Here is a 23101-nt window from a genome sequence, read left to right on the forward strand (position 1 = left end):
CATTCATCTTCTGTTACAAATCCATGCTTGCTTTATTTTTAAAAAGTAGACATATGGCTGTATCTGGTTGATTAAATTACAGGTAGTTTGTATTTGCATTTTTATACTCTTCTTAGTATTTTATAAACATGCATTACTTTTATATTCAGAAGACATTAATAAATATGTTAAAATTTTGTGTATTACAAGAAAACTTAAAGCCATTTTGGTATAGTCTTTTAAAGTGAATGCTTAGTATTTGAACATTAAAAGAATAAAATGTTTAATTTGGTTTAAATTGATTCTTTTTCTATGAGGACATTAAAGGAAATTACAGTTATATATCTAGCAATATTATCTAAATGTAATTGAAGAGGACATTTGTTAGCTAGATCATACTTTCTTATAATAAAGATAATTAATTTCATATTTAATAAATTATAATTTAAATTAAATTGCTATCTTAAACACTAGTCAATTAATGGGAGGAGTATCTTCTATACCTTTTTTACATGCCCTCAGACATTCTCTTTTAGAAGTAAAATTGTTTTCATTTCCCCCACATCCACTGTACTTAAATGGGCGGCATTTCCCAATGACTGAATTGTAGTAGAATCTGTTCTCATTGGCACGACACAATCCTCTGTCTGCTGGAGCGAGACACCATGAGGGACCGTGAAATTCTGAAAACATCAGGAAAACATAGTAAGCCATATGTGATAGTGAACTTCAGGCTTTCATATTGTATGTTGTTTACAGATTAATGTTGTTGCATGTGTATGTAAAACAGTAATCTGAATGAATGAATAAAGGGATAGTTAATAAAATTGGTGCATTTCAATTCTACGAAAAGGCTTAACAAGGCCCTGTGTCCACTATATTGAGATCTTTCTCCAATGAATTTTAAAAAATCTCATTTGCTAAAGAGAAGTGTTATGATTACTCTTTATATGAACAATTTGTACATAATAAAAACCACACTTCAACAATGTAACTGCTGAAAATTTCTTACAGACACACACACACACACACATATTATTTACATATCATTTGTTCACAAATATTTAGCTTTAAAAAAATTCTAAAGAGCAAAGTTTTTATTTGTGATGTAACAAAAACACTGAAGCTGAGGAAGTTATCTCTCTTGACTAAACACACGCTGAATGATGTAATACAATCACAGTTTAAAGTGGAGGAATTCAGGAATAGCAAGCTTTAAGTTTCAAGGAATGAGTCCAGATGAGATGTTTGTCTCGGTAGCGTTTTTTTCCTCATAAATTGAAGCTTAGTTCTAGATGAGTTAAATGTTTTTTTGCAAAGGAAGCAATATTGCTAAAGCCAGTGAAATGAAACATTGATTTTGGATCAGACAGATAAGCTGCTTTGTCAATGGGATCAATCAATGGTTTTCAAAAACACAAGAGTAAAATACAATAGGGTAATAAAAGCAGCACTCATTTGCTAAATCAGAAGAGAAAATTACTTTCAGCTCAACGTTAGTTTTTAGCTCTTTTGGAATTACTGTCAGTGAGAGGCACCTGGTGCTCTTCGGTAGCACAGCTAAGCTGCTTGATGTTAATAAACCAGTACTACAGGTAAGTTGTTGTATGGCAAGGAATCAATACAAGAAAACTTTAATGGCTTTGCCAAATGGTGAGATGTGGTACAAGCAAATACAGATGAGGAAGATTTGCTAAATGTCCAATACTAGCAGAAAATAGAACTTCGAGGAATCCAGTAGTTAATGAAGGTGAATAGATTGTGCCTTAAACAAGAAGCAGTCTTTTGGCAAATAACCCCCCGAGATGAACAGACTGTAAAAGCAAAGAAAAGAAATAAAACAAAGTGAGAAAAAATGAGAAAAAATCTCAAATTGATATGAACATTTTTTACCACCTCCTGCCTTCTAGATATTTAAATAAGGACTAGAGTGTCTTCATATAGTAACTCAGGTAACAAAAAATATTCTAGGAAATATGAGAGGGAATGAATACTGTGAGAATAATTTATGAGAAGAAATTTGAGACAGGTGATATTCTTGTGCCAAACTATATATATACACATATATATACACAGTTTATATATATATTTATATAGTTTATATAACATATATATATATATAAACTATATATATACACACATACTTAAGTCTTTGACTAGGTATATATGCAGTGATTTTAAGAAGACCTTCTAGGATTTGTAAAATGAAAATATCGTTTTAAATCATACGTAGCCCTTTATGTTTTACCTTATCCTATGTGGGGATTATAGTGCATGATTTTTAAAATAATTTTTATTGTGTATGTGTGAGGTTTACAAAATGATGTCATGAGATATATATAGATACTAAAATAGTTGCTATAGCGAAGCAGATTAACATATCCATCTTCTCACAGCTACATTTTTGTGTGTGTGACAAGAGTAGCTAAAGTCTACTTACATAACAAAAATCCCTAACACAATACTTCTTCACTAACTGTCGTCTTCATGTTGTACATTAGATCTCTAGGCTTATTTATCCTACATGCCTGTATTTTGTATCCTTTGACATGATGATATGCCATCATAAATCAAAGTTGAATGGTTAGAATGTGTGCTAGACATTCTAGAAAATGTTGACATTTCCTGTCACTAAGAATCATTTATATTAGAGGAATTTTCTAGCAGTCTAGGAGAGTTATATTGTAATTGAGTTGTACTATTGTAAAAACTTTTCCAATGTGTCTGATGTGTATTATCATTCTTGCACAGTGTAGAATATAAAATGATTAATTGCCACCACTTTGAACTCATGAGCTTCCAGTTATCACCTATGTTCAGAAACAAAAGAGATGCACTAGATGCAATTAGCCTAATTTGAGAAACAGAGAAAACAGAGGAAATTGCTATCCCTTTTTTTTCCTGTTTAAACACCCACAGTAACTTCGAAATAGATGTGTATGATAAAATGATATGCAACTTATACATCAATTTCACTTTAGCATTTTGTGTGTAAGATATATCTGCCCATAGTAAGTTGCAGATAATGTGTTGAATGTGGTTGTAAATTGTATCCTTCTTTGCAAATGTTAGTTGTTACGTCTTAATAGCAATGCCAGACATCAAGCCCCCTTATTCCAGAACGGAGAAAATTTTTTGTTGACAAGGAGCAAACTTCTTCTCTTTTCCCACATAGAGCCTACAGTAAACATGGCCCAATCATAAAATCAAGGTTATTTCAAAATGAGAAAAAGCTAGCCTAGTACATATGGGGCTACAGTCCCTAGATTGGAGGTATGAGAAGAGGAGCCTCTGTTGTCATAGACCAAGAACAGCAGGTAAACCCTAGAACCATTCGGGCCTTTCCATCGAAGCTGAAACCGTGGAAGATATACCACAGATGTGGTGGAGATACATACGCTAGCTTCTGTCTTCCTTTGACCATCCAGTCATCCAACAACGGCTGCCATTTACCAAATCTTTTCAGAAGCCAGAGGAGAAAGTTCCCCATAAAAACCACACAAGGCAGGTTGAAAGCAGGGGGTTGGTTTGAGAGCAAACAGCCAGTTGACCAGCATAGATGCCAGCAGAGAAAATTTCACTAAATTAGCCAAGGCATCAGATTGCCTCTACTAACACTCTTTATGACTTCTGAATCAGAGAGTGTCTGGCATGCTGCTTCTGACAGCCTGGGACTCGGTATGTAGATGCCCCTATTATCAGATACTTGCTCCTATTTGTCCATGATTGATGCAATGTCAGTTGTTTATCTATCTTACATCGCCCTGATTTCAACCACTGCTTACATAGATCATTCAACACAACAGAATTTTGACCCAGATCAACAGTGAGGTTCCCAACACTAGAAATGACAATATTTCGATAGTGCATTAAAATGTGAAGTTAATCACTAAGGATATTGCATTATATGTAATTAACTTTTAGAAGTTTTTAAAGATGTAATAAATTATTGTCAGTTAAGGAATAATTGTAAGGCGAGTATTCTTCAGAACATAAATTTTACCTGATATGTAAACTAATTCATTTCTCTTAAGATCATTTTAACTCTGAGCAGTAAGACTATAATTGGGTTACTGTAGCATAAATCACAGTAAAATTAAAGTAATGAAGCAAATGGTTTCTTAAAATCATTTTAGCTCCATCTGAATTTTTTTCACTTCTTGAAGAGAAAAACTTCTTTCCAAATAGCAAATTTATTCTACATATAGACCAGCACTCACCTATTCAAAATCAAGAGTTTGCTATCTACAATGAAAGAAAATACAAAGGTTTGGCAAAATGTGATTTTTTAGTTGAGATTATAATTATTCACAGAAATTTAAGATAGAATAAAAAAGACACTAACCTGACTTTTGTTCTTTTTTCCAAAGGGAATTTATTAATCAAATGCATTCTGTCTTGATTCTACCATTAATAACAAGTTGGGTACCTTCTGTCTACAGGGTTTTGATAGGTTTCAGAATTCAGGATCCACTTTTTTTTTTTTTTTTAAGTCAGTAACTATCATGATGTAGTGTGACTGCTAAACTGTAAGACGGTGCTCTAAACTCAGTTTTACAGGTAAAGTTGTTAATGTAAATTTGCTTTGAGATTTATACAGTAAATTTTGAATCATATATTCACTTGGAATCTTTACTGTGGTATCTTTTTTATGACTCTCATTTGCCTTGCCTACTTAGGCTTTTGTTTTACTAAACAAACTAGGTTTTATGAAATATCTTACAACTTGTTAAGTACATTTATTTTTGTCTTCTGAGACTTTTTAGGGAATCAAATAAGAAATCTTTTTAAAAGATTTTTTGTTTATAATTTTGTAGTAAAGAGAAATATAAATTATTTACTTCAAATTATCTTTGTAAAATTTGAAATAATATAAAAGTATAACAAATGTAAAACAAAATTTATCCATAATTTGATTCTTACGCTTTAACCACTACCGATGGTTTACATATCTTCAAATTGTTTGCATATGCAAATGTATTCGTATAATATTCTATATTTATTACTATACTTGATAATATTTTGTGGCTGTGTCTCTGTATTTTTATATAGACCTCATTCTTTTTAATGTAGGTACAGTATTTCATTTTATGAGTTAACTACAGTATATTTAGTCAAATGAACATATAGATTATTATAATTTATTTTTTTTCAGTTCCAGACAACAGCTCATGAATACCCATGTACATTGGTTCAGGTACTTCCAGAGGACAAGCTTCTAAAATTAGAATTATGCAAAATCTATATTCAATGTATAACTTGGTAGATGTTGCTGAATTTTCCACTGAAACTTTTCACAAATTTATGTACCTACGACGACCTTTAAAGTGCCTAAACCATTTAGCAAAACATGGACCTTACAGATACGAATTTATCTACTATTCAACACTTTTTTTCTTCCCCATGCCAACAAAAGTAGAAGGGTACTATGTGGGACAAGAAACTGCTTATAGCTTGCCAAATGTTATATGAAATATCATTTACATAAAATCTAAATGTCATTAATTTGAAGATGCACTATTATTTTACGTACTACTCATGAAGAAAGAAAAACACGGCCGGGTACGGTGGCTCACACCTGTAATTCCAGCACTTTGGGAGGCCGAGGTGGGTGGATCACCTGAGGTCCAGAGTTTGAGACCAGCCTGGCCGACTAGGTGAAACCCTGTCTCTACTAAGAATACAAAAATTAGTTGGGCGTGGTGGCACACAGCTGTGGTCCCAGCTACTAGGGAGGCTGAGGCAGGAGAGTCACTTGAACTCCAGAGGCGAATGTTGCAAGTGAGTCAAGATTGCGCCATTGCACTTCAGCCTGGGTGACAGAACAAGACTCCATCTCAAAAAAAAAACAGAAAGAAAAAAATATATATATATAATTACACTATTATACACTATCAGTTATAAGTTTCATCATGATTAGAATTGTTAGAATGTAGAAAAACCTGCATGTTGGCCGGGCGCGGTGGCTCAAGCCTGAAATCCCAGCACTTTGGGAGGCCGAGACGGGCGGATCACGAGGTCAGGAGATCGAGACCATCCTGGCTAACACGGTGAAACCCCGTTTCTACTAAAAAATACAAAATACTAGCCGGGCGAGGTGGCGGGCGCCTGTGGTCCCAGCTACTCGGGAGGCTGAGGCAGGAGAATGGCGTGAACCCGGGAGGCGGAGCTTGCAGTGAGCTGAGATCCGGCCACTGCACTCCAGCCTGGGTGACAGAGTGAGACTCTGTCTCAAAAAAAAAAAAAAAAAGAAAAAGAAAAACCTGCATGTTAGAATCAAGAAAATGTAATAATTTATATTTTGTGCCAACACACAAATACATACACATACATATACAAACACATATAAATGAGAAGAGAATTTATATACGTATGCATTGGGCAAATATTTAAAAGGACTTGCAATCAGTTGGGAGGATGACTACTATAGAGATAGCTTTATTAGGTAGGGAGCTTAGACATTTGCTAGGTTAAATTTTACAAAAAGATACTTTTATGCTGAGCTTATTCTAATTGTTACATCTCCTCCAGCAGCTACTTCCAGTCTTAAACTTTATTTACTTTGTGATAAGTTGAAATACACAAGGAAATAGTAAAATGAAATATGCTATAATGCCAACAATGATTGTTTCTGCATAATGTGGATATGGCCAGTGTGTCTTCTTTTATTTTCTTTTTTATTCAAATTATCTGCAATTATAATGCCCAAGATATATGATAGAAAAAATACGTTAGAGTGAGTCCAGTGTCCTGAGGTGATAGATAAAAGGCTAGAGATTAGAGATTGGAATCTGTTTCTGAGTAGGAATGTGTGGTAAACCTGTCCCTCTCTCTGTAAAAAAGGAAGAGTATGTATCTCTACTCATTAATCAGGAGAAGTGGTATTAAATTGGTGGAAACCAATAATCTATAAAGAAACAATAAAAACGGGGCAGGAATGGAAAAACGAGCACTGTGGACCTTTTTTTTCTCCCCTATGTGTATACTGGGCCACTTACCTGAGGATAATAGAAGAAGGGTTGCCAGTGAACTTGAAATTGAAAGGTGATGAAGAATAGACTGAGTGAAACCTTGCCCAGACAGAAACTCCCTCCGCATATTAAAAGGGAAGGAAATAAATTGGGTAGATGTTCTCTGGGTTGGATTTCTTTGCCTAGATACTACCTAATCCATGGACAGAGTTCATAAAGTCAGGTTCCTTCAGGGATTTGTCTAAGCAAAGCCACAAAGAAAGAAAGCCATAGTAAAATTATAGATTATACAGCTATTGAGTATACTTTCTTCTAAGATAATTATGTCTAATAATGCATGAGAAAAACTTTCTTCATGACATATATGTAAAATTTTAAACCCTACAAAATTTTAGTAAAAGTAAAAATTAGCATTTAGTCTGTTGATCAGTTTTTTAGGAAGAATGGGATTTTAGTAAGCAGAGGATACAGAAAGCATATGGGTGAAGGAAAGTAAAAACACAAAGGTCAGAAGGTTTCTAGTTTGCTGGGGGTACTTTGCAAACTCCAGGCTGTCTGGAGAACACAACACAAAAAAGACTATAGTGGGATACAGGGCTGGAAAAATACATTTAGGTCAAATTAAGAAGGTTCTTGAATACTATTATATTTGGATTTTACAATGCAGACAATAATGAGCCACTGAAATTATTGAAGAAGGAAAAGACAAGTTCTGATCTCGTTGAATACATGAAGGAAACTCAACCAGGCATGTTTAGCTTGAATCCAGTAACTTTCAATAGAGAATAATACAAAATTACCATAACCGCAGCAGTTACCATGGGAGTAGCTAAAATTAAGCACCAAATTGAATTTGGGCAGGTAGAGAGCTAGAGATGAAATAATTCTAGTGTTTCTGCATTCAGAAGATGTAATATTTTTCCAATATGTTATGAAACATTATAGAATAAATTCTACTTAGAATGTTGTATTTTTTGTAACTTTTGGTGGCTTTTTTTCGTTGTGGCTTTACCTAGAAAAATATATGAATATAAAGATGAAATTGTAGACTATGTCCATGGATTAGCCAGCATCCAGGCAAATGAATTCGAAGTGGAAGATGAAGATAGAGCTCAAGTTTTGAAAACATAGAATATTTTAATGTTGACATTGTTTAATGAATGTAAAATGTTATTGTGACTCTGTTCTCCTGTAACCCTCTTGCAGGTCTCTGTCTTAGCATGTAACACAGGCATTGAAGTCATCTATTTATTTATCTTTTTCCCTATTTGACAAACACACCTATAAAGGACAAAATTACACTCTTCTTATTCTCATATTCCCAGTACCTATGGTAGTTATTGCCATGTAGGAGATACTCAATGTTTGCTGAAATGAACTGAAATTAGGAAGTACACAGATCTGTACCTTAGGTCATAAGATAAAGTTGAAAATATAGGTCTATATGTCTTTCAATTACTTATAAGATCCAAAGACAAAAAAAAAAATTGTATTTATAACTATATTTGAATTTTCAAGTGCTATATATATTATTTCAAATAATCTTAGCATAAAATATGTTAAATAAAGATACATCAGATCAAGTTTACAGACTTTAGCTGCATTAAAAATGATCAATAATAAAATGTATACAAATAGCACTCATTTTTTGGGCTATAAACCTCAGATGAAAATAGGTCATCATCATCATCATTGAAAACAACCTCAAAAATTAATACTTTGTACTCTAATTGTGTGCTCAACACTGGGTTAAGAATTTTATGTCTCATTACAGTTTTACAAAAGTTTTGAGATATTTCTTGCCACATAAAATAAATGAGGAACCTGAAGCTGAGAGAAGTTTTGTAATCTTTTTTCAAGGCCACAGACTGAGTCAGAAAATAGCAGAACTGGAATTAAAAACCACATCTTTCTTTCTACAACGTCAATGCTCTAAACCACTAACATATGTCATTCTGAAAACTAATTAGAAAATTAAGAAAATAGTAGTACCTGAGCAAAAATATTTTAATAATTTTATCAGATAAAAAGAAAATTGTCACAACTTCTCGTTTAGAACTGATGTCCAAATTCCCTCTTTTCTGAAGCTCAGGTTCAGAACATGTTAAGTATACTATAGTCCACAGTTATAAGCATGAAGTTGAAGTTTTCTAAGTTTGAAAGAGTTCTAATCAAAATAGGTCACCACACAAGTCTTGGGGCAACAATGCTGATTCAAACAGTATTTAGAGAGCTTGAACATTTGAAGGCAACAAGTATTGAGTTGAGATGGTCAACACGGACTGATTCTAGAAACAACCACACCAAAGTTACAGTCTTGCATCCATGTGATCATATCTGCACTGGTCACTCAGATCCATGTAATGGTATTACATACAATTAAAAGCTGGAAACCCCACTCCACTACATCCCTAGAAGAGGTAGAGTTGGAATTTTCCTGATCAACAAATTTTATTTATTTATTTTGAGAGAGTCTTGCTGTCATCCAGGCTGGAGTGCAGTGGCACAATTACAGCTCACTGCAGCCTCAACCTACCCAGCTCAAGCAATCCTCCCACCTCAGCCTCCAGAGTAGGTGAGTTTACAATCACAGGCCACCACACTGGGCTAATTATTATTTTTTTTTTTTTTGGAGAGACAGGATCTCTGCATGTTGCTCAGGCTGGTCTTGAACTCCTGGGCTCAAGCTATCTTCCCACCCCAGCCTCCCAAAGTGCTGGTATTACAGGAGTGAGCCACTGCACCCAGCCACCATTTTGTATTAATACTTCTTAACTTCATTTCTGCAAAGATTTTCTATTACTCAAATAGAAAAAAGGAAGAGAATTACACATGACATAGAGTAGCTCAAGTTTGTCTGAGCTATTCTTACCACATTACTAACCTGCCCTATACCAGTTACTATTAAATTCATATTACAATAAGGCTTTTTCTTTTTTAAGAAAAATAAGTCTTATCAAATTAGTATTATTAATTTATTAGTTTGTAGTTTGCATGGTATTAATTTGTACACAATTTTTGGTTTATAGTTGTATAATAATCATAATGAATTTATTCCTACTATGTTACTGGTTCATACAAAATGAATGTTATTTTAAGCAATTTGGCTTACAAATTGGAAGTCTGTGATTTTTTCCTTTTAAAGACATCTATAGATTATTCAAGCTTGAGAAACACTTCTCTGGAGGACTCTTATGACTGGGGCAACAAATTATCTGTGTTAAGACTAAAGATGGTCCAGGAAGAAAGGGATTAGAAAAGTAGACAGTGGTCATCTAGGGTGACTGCATTTTGATGGCAGTGATTTTGGCAGAGATGAAGTGCCACATTTTTGTTTCTCATCAGCATTCCTGTCAGGAAGTAGAAAACTTGCTGGGTGCTGTCCAAAACTTGTTATCTATTTTTGGAAAGCCAGCTTGTCAGAAAATCAGAATATGAGGCTCCAGATTTACTATGCAGGCGTCTTTAGATTATGAGGGATGTTCCTGTGCTTCTTGGTCTTAGAACACATAATGAAAGGCAAGATACTTCTTTAGAACTATGAAAGTGGACTGTGGATGAAGTGGTTTTTTGTTTGTTTGTTCGTTTTTTAAGAACTGTAAACAGTGCTTGTGGTGACCTGTGGTATGCAGCTGGATGTGGAGCTCTTTAGCTGGTGAGGGATAGTTTCTCTCCAGAAAGTTCTCATGCTTGCAGTATTCCTCTACATGCAATCACACCTTCAACAAGAGGCCAAGGAGATAATAACAATCCCATGCAGATTTATAAGTTGACTATATCAGTGATTGTGTTTGACTGTCCATTAGGCCCTTTGTGAACATAACACCTGTTTCAGAAGGCTAGTGATAACAAAAATATTTTTAAAAATGTATTTATATATGCATAGATTTTATTTTCTATTTTTTCCACATAAATGGAAAGTATGTCTGGAGGTCATACATTGAATACACTTAGGAGAGGGATAGAGTTTCAAGTAGCAAAAGGATCTTCAGGATGTCATCCAATTACTTTCCCTGGACCTGGAGGCTGGCAGGAAGCAAAGTGGAACTGGGTCAGGTATATAGGTGTTCCCTTTCCCAGTTAGTGGCCAACTAGAATTGGGTTGGCAGTAGCTTTTTAAGTCTACCTGAATTTTTTCCCCCCAGAATATCATAAAGCTGATGTTGTTCCCAGTTAGCTCTCAAGAGTTGATGTATGGGGCCAGGCACAGTAGCTCACGCCTGTAATCCCAGCACTTTGGGAGGCCAAGGCAATCACCTGAGGTCAGGAGTTCAAGACCAGCCTGACTAAAATGGTGAAACCTTGTCTCTACTAAAAATACAAAAAATTAGCCCAGTGTGGTGGTAAGCGCCTGTAATCAGAGCTACTTGGGAGGCAGAGGCAGGAGAATCCCTTGAACCTGGGAGGCGGAGGTTGCAGTGAGCCGAGATCACGCCATTGCACTCCAGCCTGGGCAATAAGAGTGAAACTCCCTCTCAAAAACAACAACGAAAAACAAAACAAAAAACCAAAGAGTTGATGTATGGAAGCAAAGGGATATATAAAAATCAGAAAAAAAAAAATGACTTTTTTTTTTCATGAATAGTTAGGTCCAGTCAAAAGGCTCACAACTAGCATGAACTCCTGAGAACATTCATATTTCTTTGCTAGTTAGACATTTACCAGCGAGGTGCTGTGAGAACACTATGTTTACTATGCATGTAAATATTTAAACTTTATTAGCAGTAGGCTACCGAAGGCATCATGTATACATATAAATATTAAGGAAATGCCAAAAGCACAAATATTAACATAGGCATAAAATACTATCCAATCCTAGAAAGAACATGGATGCATGAATGCAGAAGGCGTTCAGAAAGACTTGGTAAATATGAGCCGCATTCTTCCAACCATCATTTGTTCCTTCTTTTGTAACTGTGGATCACAAAATTAATAAATAAAAAATGTGAGTCATCTTTACATGTTTAACACTGTGATCAATGCTGAGGGTGGGAGAAGTCTATAAACTGTATAGCACATTATCTTTTTCTTCAAAAAAATCTTGTAATCTAGACAGTGAGGTAGAGCAAACACAATATCTAATAATACAGATATTAAAGGAATCATAGTAAGAAGCCAGGGGAGAGAGACAGAAAGAAGGCCTCCTTGTGGTAGTGAAAAGGCAGATTGGTTAAGAAGATGAGGAGGGTCAGTCAATTTTAGGTGGGGAAAATCACATAAAACATCCTTTAGAATGAAAGTGAATAATTTGTGTTTAATGGTAATGAAGAGGCCAATTTGAATGGATGGAAAAAAGTTGTACTTAAGGGACAGAAAACATCTGCAATAGATAGAAGACTAATGGACAATGCAGACAGATTTTAGGCAAGTGGACGAAGCTAAATTACTCACATGATCGATGAATAGAAATAGGACAGTGATGTCAAAAAGGTCATGTATAATTTGTTACATCTGACTGCTCCTTTTTGTCTCTCTCTCTCTCTTGCTCTCTCTCTCTAATATGCTTTAGTTTACTTATGTTAGATATATAATTATACTATGTGTAATGTATATATACAATATCTGAGTTATATCTGAGCTTTCTGATATCTGTTTATCTATTTGTCTCATGTCTATACAGCCTGGTTTGCCTAAGCCCCTATTAGTTTATGCTTATTTTGGGAGGATATCACGTTCATATATATATAAATATATATATAATATATATAAATATATATGTTATATATAAATATATACTATATATAAATTTATATAATTATAAATAATATATAAAAATATATATAAATATATATGTAAATTATATATATAATTTAAAAATACTAAAATACTTTTAAATATAAAACTATTTTTTGTAGAGTCACCAAAACGACAATTCCAATTTTATGTCAATGCATACATATATTTAAAATAGACATATACCTTAATTTTTTAACACCCTCTTTAACTATCATTAGTGTTCCAAATTGGATGACATGATTGTTTAGGTAATCTAACCATGAAGGATTGATGATATGAACAAAATAAATATGAGTGAAAATGGAAGAGACAGAAATAAACATTTCATAAAAAGCAATGAAATTTAATGAATGACTGGAAGAATTGAAGTGATACAAAGAAAACTACTAATCATTCAAATTGGAATAATCAGAAAAACAGTGGAAAAACTCAAAAACTTTGGAAACTTGGGAATGTCGAAAAGATAAAGAACAATTATACAAATAAACATCTTTTGACCTTGAAGCCCCATGATACTTGTCTGTGACAATAATCTCATCTTGTTTCTAATAAACACATTCAAACTCTTCGAGTTTCCATATATGCATTAATTTAGTTCTAGTATTAATTCTTCTTAAAATATTAGTCATGATTTTGAGACTGTATATTTACTGAGGCATTTATCTGAATAACTAGAGACTTTTTGAGTGTCTGAAATAAAAATTTGTTCTGCAAATAGGAACTTACAAAGGAGTTGTTTTACAAATGAGAATCTAAAGCCTGGTGAGTTAAGCGTACTACTCTGAATCACATGGATAATAATAATGAGGAACCCTACACCAACTGACTAGATATCAGGCACTGTCCTAAGAAAGTTATATATTTTGACTGATTTAACCTCATAACACAACCTATCAAGTTAGTACTATAGTATTACCATCCTCATTTTACACTGGAAAGATGAAACTCAGTTTAAGAAATATCTGAGTGTAAAGATGAAACTCAGTTTAAGAAATATCTGAGGGTCACACAGCTATTAGTTGAAGAGTTGGGAATTTAACCCATGTCTTCAGGCTGAAAGGTTTTTTATCTGCTATATCATTTCAATCATGGGGGAAATCAAGAAGAACCAGTTTTGATGGTTTTCAATTCTAGAGTTTATGCACAAAATGGCACACATTTAGGGAAATTGCTTTAGAAATATTTCTTTTATACATGTGGAGAGAACACATTTATTTGAACTACATGGATATACTCAACACAGCCAATCAAACTGAAATAATGCACTCACACTCAGGGATATGCTTACAAATCATTATTTAAAATCTCTTAAGGAAGCATAAGACTGTCTTTGAGATTACCTAAATAACTTGTTAATATTGAAATGTGGAAATAAAAAGAAAAATTACACCTGAATTGTGCTTAGTAAGTATTCAAGTATCTTGAATCAAGAAAGCTTACTGGAAAAATATATCTTGAAAGTTGTTTACAACATTCTAGTAATTAAAAATAAATAGCAATTTTTAAAAAGTCACATTCTAATAATGTTTAAACTTCTAAAATGTTTCCATAATATCATGAAGAAAAACATTAAAATTATACTTATAAATATTTCACTTAATAATAATTAAATTTTAGAAAATTCAAATACTCTACTTAAAAATTGTTATTTAGTGGAAAGAATTTTAAAAGAATGATGTTCCATTTATGGTGTTCCATTTATGTTGTGGGGCAGATTGTTATTCCTGTACATTGAATTGAAACTTTAAAGGATTTACAGCTTTTCAAAATAATCTGATACCACAGAGAACCTTACACATTTGATAAAACCCTTGAAAAACAAAGTTTTATGTATACAAAGAATTGCATTTTCTTAAGTGACAATAGAATGTATCAATATAATTGTAAGCAGTGACAGATGTAATTATATTTGATTGGGGAAATTAAGAGGTGTCTATAGATCTCAGCAAATCCCTCAGACAGAAGTGACAAGGGGTCCTCTAGGTTTTAGACAGAGTACAGGGACATCTGCCTTCCCACTTCTGCATCTTGGCTGGGGCAGATTAGAAATCATGTAGGTTTTAAGAAGAATGGCAACATAGTTTCATCGACAATCCATGTTATGCCATCCTTAATATAAAATGTCTCCTAGTTATTGCAACATTGTTTCATGTTTTAGGTTAGGAAAGAAGGAAGGGAAGGAAAGGGAAGGAAAGGGAAGGAAAGGGAAGGGAAGGGAAGGGAAGGGAAGGGAAGGGAAGGGAAGGGAAGGGAAGGGAAGGGAGGAAGGAAGGAAGGAAGGAGGGAGGGAGGGAGGGAAGGAAGGAAGGAAAGAAGGAAAGAAAGGGAAGGAAGGAAGGAAGGAAAGGGAAGGAAAGAAGGAAAGAAAAAGAGGGAAGGAAAGAAGGAAAGAAAAAGAAGGAAGGAAAGAAAGAAAGGGAAGGAAGGAAGGAAAGAAAGAAAGGAAAGAAATGAAGGAAGGAAGGAAGAAGGAAGGAAGGAAGGAAGGAAGGAGAAAGAAATACATTATGCTCCTAGAAAAAGAGGAAAATTGATCAAATTGGCTGGAGGAATGTTGATTTTGAGGCCAATATACACAATAAAAAATAAAAGTTTTCTAGACAAATAAAGGAGACATTTGCCCTAATTTTAAGTGCAGTTATGATAATATTATTCCTTAAATGTCTATTATTCTGAATAAATTATTGTTAATATTGTTTTCTTTTAAATTCATGTTGTCAATTCTTACTGCTTACTTAGTTAATTATTTGCTTTTACAAGCATTTATTTATTTGTTACAATTTTCAATGTGGAGCTACATAATAAACTAAAGAAGACACATATCAGAGGGCATTTAAAACTCATTAATATTACTTTCTCACACTTATTTTCATTTTGCCCTTTCTAATTTGGTAGTATGCTTACCAAAATTTTAAATTTTATGCTTCAAAAAATTTAAGTCGAAACTATTCCGTAGCCTACTCTACTCACTTTAAAGATAAATGACTGCAGATCTCCACTTGAATTGGTAAAATAATTCAAACAAAAATATTCAAACATGTTGCAAACTGATTTCATACATTTCTTGTACTTGTTGATATACTGTGTCACATGTATATTTAAATCTGTTAATAATTTCGTCATGCCAAATTTTCTTTTACAGCAGTAAGATTTAGTGTGCTTTTGAAAATATAATACTTAACTGAATAAAACAAAATATGAGTGAAAAATATGAAGCTGGAAAGACATGAAGAAACAATGAAATGATAGTACTTAATTTTTCAGATAAAAAATCAGAATCACAAAGGTATTAATTTTTACAAATGAAGTAGTATTTAAAAATTAGACTCAAGTTCATCTGGCATTCAATTCACTGCTCTACCTATTGAATGTAAAGGGCCTGAAGTCATTTTGAATATATCGTACTTTCCTACTCCCACTGAAAGCTTGCATTCTCTTAATGACCTCTTAAGTACTAATTGAACACTTATCGAATGCCTACAATTTAGGGAATTTATTAATCCCTGAGACAGCCATCAATTTTTTTAAGATCTCACATAAGAAAGAAGCATATTATAGAAAGGTATTTATACTTCAGCTCTCACACACTAATCCTCATGCTTAGGCTGGGTTGAGGGGGATAAGGGAGAATGGGGATGGGGGTCTGGGGAAGGTCTGAAATAGGCAGGACTAAAGGGTAAGGCATGCAGAGAACTTCTCCTTTCACATAATAGTGTTTCAATTATTAAAAGCACATATTATGCTCCCTCGTAGATCTCACGTCTCTTTACACTTTCCATTTCCTCTTTAATCATGTTTCAAATCCTCCTTGTGATTTCCAAGGTGTGACATTCAGTGCTGAAGCAAGATCCACAAATGATTAGATCACTGTGGGACTCAGCTGAACATTCACAGACTCTTTCTAGATAAGTCGGAGTCAACATTTTAATGCTTCAAATCCACCTGGGCAAGAGTTTTGTTTGCATTCTGTTGGCTTGCTTGCTTAGTTGCTCGTTTGTTTGTCTGCTATAAAGAGGGGTAGCTCAAAGCCAATCTGATTCTGATAAATGGTCAAGGTAGATAATTCCTGGCCCAAACACTATGTTTCTTTCTTTCTTTTTTTTTTTTTATTATTTTAATCCTAAGATTGCAATTTTATAGTTACAGAATTCCTTACACTCAGGCTAAGTTTATATATAAACATACCAAGTTTACATTTGACATGTTCACATGGACTACTTCTAAGCAAAATCTTAAATATCTGAATAAGAACATGTGATTTTTATAATTTAGCTAGGATCTAATATTTTTACACTGGTAATTTTTAGCTTTTTAGGTTATTTCTAACTGCCCAGATATTTGTGGTTCCTGATTATGTTTTCCAGTATTTTCACTATTTTCTCAGCTCTGCATTTTGTGGAAATATTTTCTGTATATTCATTTAAATCTGATAAATAAGTTAACAGACAAGAACATAAAAAAGAGTCCTGAAGAATTCAAAAGGAAATTCCCTCCAGAGTGACATAAACATTTAGGCATGGTTATTCAATCCATTTCTAATCTGTCCTCTGAGTGACACCAGAGACCTTGCCTAGCGCTATACTGACTTTAAAAGTACTTTAGACTGCCTTTGATGCACTGCTGTGCCAGTAAAATGATTTACCATCTTACACCGAGGCTGATAATTCCTAGTGTTGTTTTACAAAATAAATTTGGCATAGAGCTAAATATCATGTGAAAGTTTTTCATGTGATACATAATCAAAAGCCTACTTAAAAGCATATTTTAAAATAGATTAGGAAAATTGTTGCTTTTATGAGATTAAATCTCTTGAACAATTTGAATCTCAGTATTTCAACAAACACATTATTAAGCAACAACACAGGTATACATATATTTAAAGACATACTTCTAATACACAATCCACTTCATTGTTACTGGGATAATAGTTTCCTGGAAGCTATAAAATCCACAAGATTCTTACCAAAAAAGCTGGGAACCTTGGTTGATTGTGGAGTCTGGGAGTTATTCACAACATTGAGCTGGGTTCCATAATTATCCACCTGGAAACCATTCACTGGAAAAAAATACAGCCAATTAAAATAGATAAACATTGTCACAATCTCATATTTGGACTCATGAAGCATACAACAGTTAATAAAGAAGACCTCTGGCAATTTCATTCACATTGCTATGTTAAATTAGCAAACAGTGAATCTTTAAATATATTGTAAGGTAATATTTCCATGAGCAACTGTAGTTCTTGGTCAAAAAAGCATGACAGTTAATGTTTAAGTCATCCCTTTAATCAATGTTACAGGCAGATAAAACTAATTGATTTTAGGTGGTAGTTTTCATTAACTGTTTGCTCTTATATTTGTATAAATGTGAAAGATTTCAACAACTCTATTGCGCCAAAATTGTACTGCAGTATTCTCAGGAAGAAAAATTAAATAATGCAACATAAAAAGAATTAGATCTATGAAAATAATTTCTTAATTTTCTATGCTTTTTAAAAAACTATAGTCACAAATCTCACATTTAATGAATACATATCTTCATTTGCATGGCTAAAACAAAATCTGAGTAGGCTTGAATATCATCTGAGATGCCTTAGTTTTAAAAGAATGCCTATATGTGCTAAAATGAAATGAGAAATAAACTTACAACCATCTTCACAGGTGTTCTTGCATTCTTCCAGTGTCTCAAAATTGTTCATATTGCCCAGGCATCCACCATACTTGAAACGTTCGCACTGTTTTGACTGATTGTTATAAAAATACCTGGTAATATAACCTCGACATATTCCAGGATCTTCTTCCAAAAAGCAGAAATCTGGCTTTTCTAGAAATTATAAAAATATCAGAAGGCAATATTCTTTTGTGTAAATAAATTACTGATTTTAATAAAATTTATAAATAACTGGCTAAGTTATTTAAGGAGTAAGCATAAAAATTAAAAAGTAAAAAAATCTAACTTTATCCACAGCTATACACTATTAAAATTATCTATCGTTATTTTGGGATTGGCATTTCAAATTCTAAATTTCTCATTGTAAATTAATAGGGAGTTAACTATCATTTTATTAACGAATTTAAGGAATAAAATATTATTTTACCATGTACCACTCTTGCTTTGAAATTACAAAACTTTATGGCAAAAATGTGGTTTAATTATTTTTAATATGTTTATGTGTATTAACACTTAGGAAAGGTCTATGAACATTTCAAGGTATTGAGGGTGGCTGCTCAGGAAAAGCAGTTTAGTGCGTTGCTTAACAAACCTACACATTGTGCACATGTACTCTAGAACATAAAGTACAATTGAAAAAAAAAAGAATGGTTTAAATTTTTAAAAGTTGAAAAAGAAGATTTGAGGGGATGGAAGTTTTCATGGCTAGCCTTAGAAGTTCCTGAATTCTTATGCGGGAATTAATATCCGTACTAGGTAGCACATCCTCTACTGCTGTGTCATTTTTATTTTTTCCTTCTTCTTGTCATTGGAATGACTTCAATAATGCAGAGGCAGAAAGGAAATACATGTTCAAGGATTGGAGAGGCTTTTGCAAAAGACTAATACTTCTTCTTTGATAGTGCTCCAAAGCAGGCTAAACACAGCTGTCATAGAAGTTGTGCCACTGTGATCTACATCACCAGCTCTGTCTACATGCATGCACTGTGAAAAGAAGTGAGCTAATTTTCAAAATTATTATGTGCACCGGCATATTTGGCTTCAATTTTTAGAACAAAATTCCAATTTTTCAATTTTTTTCCTGCAAGTATATTACCATATTGGCAAAATTGAACTGTGGTAACCTTTTTCATCTTAAAGCAACTTGTTCTTCTATGTCAGGGAAGCAATACCCACAAGTATTTTACTATAAAAAAGAACATGTATTAATGATGTTAATGATTTCTGCAACCGTTGCAGATCTATAAAAGAACCAACTCCTTATTAAAAAGTTATTTTATTAAGTAAAACTTCCTACTATAATATAGTTTTAAAAGTCTGTTTTCTATAACTTTTCAATATATTAATTTGAAAGTTAACATTGTTTCTTCTGTTTTGCCTCTTGTTTTTTCAAATGAATGTTTTTATGATGTTTAGTTAAGTGTAATAATATGTGGGGGAAATGAATAAAACAATTCTTTAAAATTTTATAACATTTTATAAGGTAAAAAATACATTGAATTACTATCATATGATTTGTTTTAGTTTTAATGTGTACTTTTAATGAAATTTTAAATAATCTGAACAGAGGATGCAAAAACTTTGTTTGCCAAAAGTGGATGGGGGAAAAATATTACATATAAAAACATAAAACTACAATAAATTATGCTGATAAGTATAATTAAGACACTGTACATGTACATAAATATATACACCTGATATGTACCCACAAAAATTAAAAATAAACAAACAAAATAACAACAAACAATAAACTGTACAACTGAAAGTTGCTATTTTTTATATGAAACCACATTGGGAAACATGAACTTATTTGAAGACAAAGTTGAAAATAGACACATGTAAAATAATTCTTTTTTGACCTGCAGTTTAAACTACAGTTGTAAATCAAGAAATTAATTTCCCATTTTCTTCAGTTAAATAAATTAACCTTCTTATTGAATTTGCATACAAAACCCTTGCTCTAAGTTGGTGCTCAGTTGAAATTGAGTAACACAGAATGCAGACTGGATAAGCTACAGCATTATTACTGTCAACTTTTGTTTGAGTCTGAACACTTGGGAATTGTCTTGGACCAAACTTTATTTCTAAGAGATTGTATTAAATCTCAAATCTATAATGGTCCAATGTTAGAAAGCATAATATAAAGCTAACTCAAAATTGATCAAGTCTTTGTTATGAATAGGTGTTAGCATGTAAGCATTTTTAACATTCATGTGAACACAGCTTTATTCTCTAACTTTCATATAAAATATGAGTTAGGAAAGATTGAATTCTGAGTTATAAATATATGCTTTATAGCATAATTTTACATTAAAATATTACCTTTATTTAATTTTTTTCTAATTTTATGTTTTTGGGAAAAGGTCCTAATATTTAAAGCTTGGTATCTTCTTTCACAAAAATATTTATTTACCTTTGTAGACAAAAACTTCTTTATTATAAATATGCTATTTTATTTGATATTACAGATAAAGCCTTCATTTAAAGTTCTAAACATTTTTGTCAAGATTATTTTAATATTTATAGGAACCTATTTTTTAAAATTGTAAGTACATACATTTACTTATGTTTCTTGTACAAACTTTGCTATTATCTTTATTTTATACATTCTGATTCCAATTCTGGTCAGTGATTTGGGCCTAAAGATTATCGATGTGTCACAGAAATTTTCAAATCTTTCCCACATAAATAAATCAAAATAAATAAAATTTAAATGCACTTTGAATTTTGTGGTCTTTCATGTCCTGAGTTAAACTATTTTATCTCTTTGTTCAATATTTTCTCATTGAAGTGCAAATGCCGTAACTGACAATTGAACCAAATCAGTTTCTAGACCTTTATTAAAAGGAGGTTTGGTTTCCCTGATCCATTGATACCATTCTTTCTTTTGCTGATATGCTTGTGAAAAGTAATTATTTTTTCACTAAAAACAATAAATAATATGATTTAAATTACACAATTAAACATACACATACATGCTAGATATTTATTTTTAAATATCTCCACTTACTTTTGCATGTATAACTGTTGGCAACTCAAGAGACATACATCCATTCCAGGGAATATTTGGTGAAACTTGCTAAAGCCACACAATGCTGAGATTAACAAGTGATTAGAGATCAGAGAAATAAAGTAAGACTCAAAACATCTAAATCTCTATCTGGAAGATGTTAAAATAGCATGTGTGGCTCTGGACTATGATTGAACTAAAACTAAATATCATACTACATTAGAATTAGAGTAAATATAGTGTTTGGAGCCTCCTCTGACAAATATAATGCATATATTTTCCTAGTTTTTGATTATGTCCTTGAAACACGTAATAAATCATTTCAAAAATGACATGATCAATTTCTCATATGTGTTTATGATCAATCTCTTTTATGGGTTTTTTAAATCAATCTCAGAGAAACTTAAGAATTGAATATCTATACTGAATCAAGAACCAGAAAAAACAAACAAGGAAACAAAAAAAAAAGTTGAATATCCAAATGCCTTACATAAATGTTCCAAATTTACAGACAAATAAATATTCACCTTGTTGCAATGCCGTCTGTATAATCCTGTTTACATTATCTGTAATCAAAAGAATATATGAATATCAATTGCCACAATTTATGATGTCATACTATGAATTTGAATTTAACAAACAAGAATGATGTATTTATTACGATTAAAATTATTCCTATATAGAATGTCTTAATAAAAATTGAATTTCTTTTTCTTTTCTCTAAAAATTAATCTTTTCTATTTATTGTAACCATGAAGCCACTTCATTTCAATAGAGTAATGTTTTAGAAACTGTGATAAAACTTTCTAACATTTACAAAGCTGAAAATTCATAGTGACTATGTTTACCATTCAGGAGATCTGTACTAAAAGCAATTATTTAAAAAATGTGAAATATGAAAGTAATTCAAGCAACCTACATTACATATAAAAATAATTTGTTAGATACCTGGGAATAGAAGTGAAATTAACCAGAATTATTTCCTTTCCTTATTCTTTCCCTTGCTTCATTGTCTCAATCCAATCGCACGTTTCATTATTATTATCAATGTAGAGAAGAAATGAAAAAAAAGGCATCTGGGACACGTTGTTTGGCTTAACATTTGAATTAACGAAATCATTTCCCTCTAAAACTAGAATGTTAGTTGTCTTTGTCCTACCATATTCCAAATATGAATTCTAAGTTCTAATTTAAATGATAGGTAATGAAATTTAAATTGACAAAAATAAGTCTATGAAGTTTTAATTTGCATAGACATTAGGAAAGTTGGGTGATATTTATTTTGTTGTGGAATCATTTGTTTTACAGAGAGAATCTTTGGTCAAAGCAGGTTACCGTTAGTTATATGACCAGAGAGATAGAAAGGGAGCGAGAGAGAGGAGGGAAGAAAGAATGAGAGAAATGATATGAATTGGGTTATAAGCCTCTTTTAGCAACAGGATCATCCTTTTTTTCTTGAAATAGTTAATTCTTCTATGGAGAGTAAAATGTCTGTGAAAGGGAAACTAATGGACCCAAACTTCTTTTAGAATTGTACTATGTTTTATTCAATAGCTTTTTAAGAAAAACAGGTGTGTGTGTGTGTATATGTATAGCCGTATCTGTTGAAGTAAGTTGTTTCCTTTACTTTGCTTTCACTGCAACTAACCAACTTCCTATTAATGTTTTCAACTAGATTGTAGACTGTCATATAATCTGACATTAAAATATTTAGATATAAAACTAATATGTTATG

General features: G+C 32.5%; 1 protein-coding gene across 2 annotated transcripts in view; it reads right to left on the reverse strand.

The window, feature by feature from the left end:
- The window catches only part of TFPI (tissue factor pathway inhibitor), a 101089-nt gene that overhangs the window by 2969 nt on the left and 75019 nt on the right, over positions 1 to 23101 (reverse strand). The window contains exons 4-7 of one of the 2 annotated variants that reach the window (XM_017946705.2): positions 21894 to 21932; positions 18333 to 18509; positions 17650 to 17742; positions 483 to 662 (exon numbers count right to left, since the gene is read on the reverse strand). In XM_017946705.2, coding sequence (XP_017802194.1) covers positions 483 to 662; positions 17650 to 17742; positions 18333 to 18509; positions 21894 to 21932 — 489 coding nt within the window. Of the gene's footprint in view, positions 1 to 482; positions 663 to 11638; positions 11865 to 17649; positions 17743 to 18332; positions 18510 to 21893; positions 21933 to 23101 lie in introns of those variants that run through there. The other variant, XM_009182578.2, reaches the window with a different exon arrangement.

This window comes from Papio anubis, chromosome 10 (assembly GCF_008728515.1).
Source record: "Papio anubis isolate 15944 chromosome 10, Panubis1.0, whole genome shotgun sequence".
NCBI classification, from domain to species: Eukaryota; Metazoa; Chordata; class Mammalia; order Primates; family Cercopithecidae; genus Papio; species Papio anubis.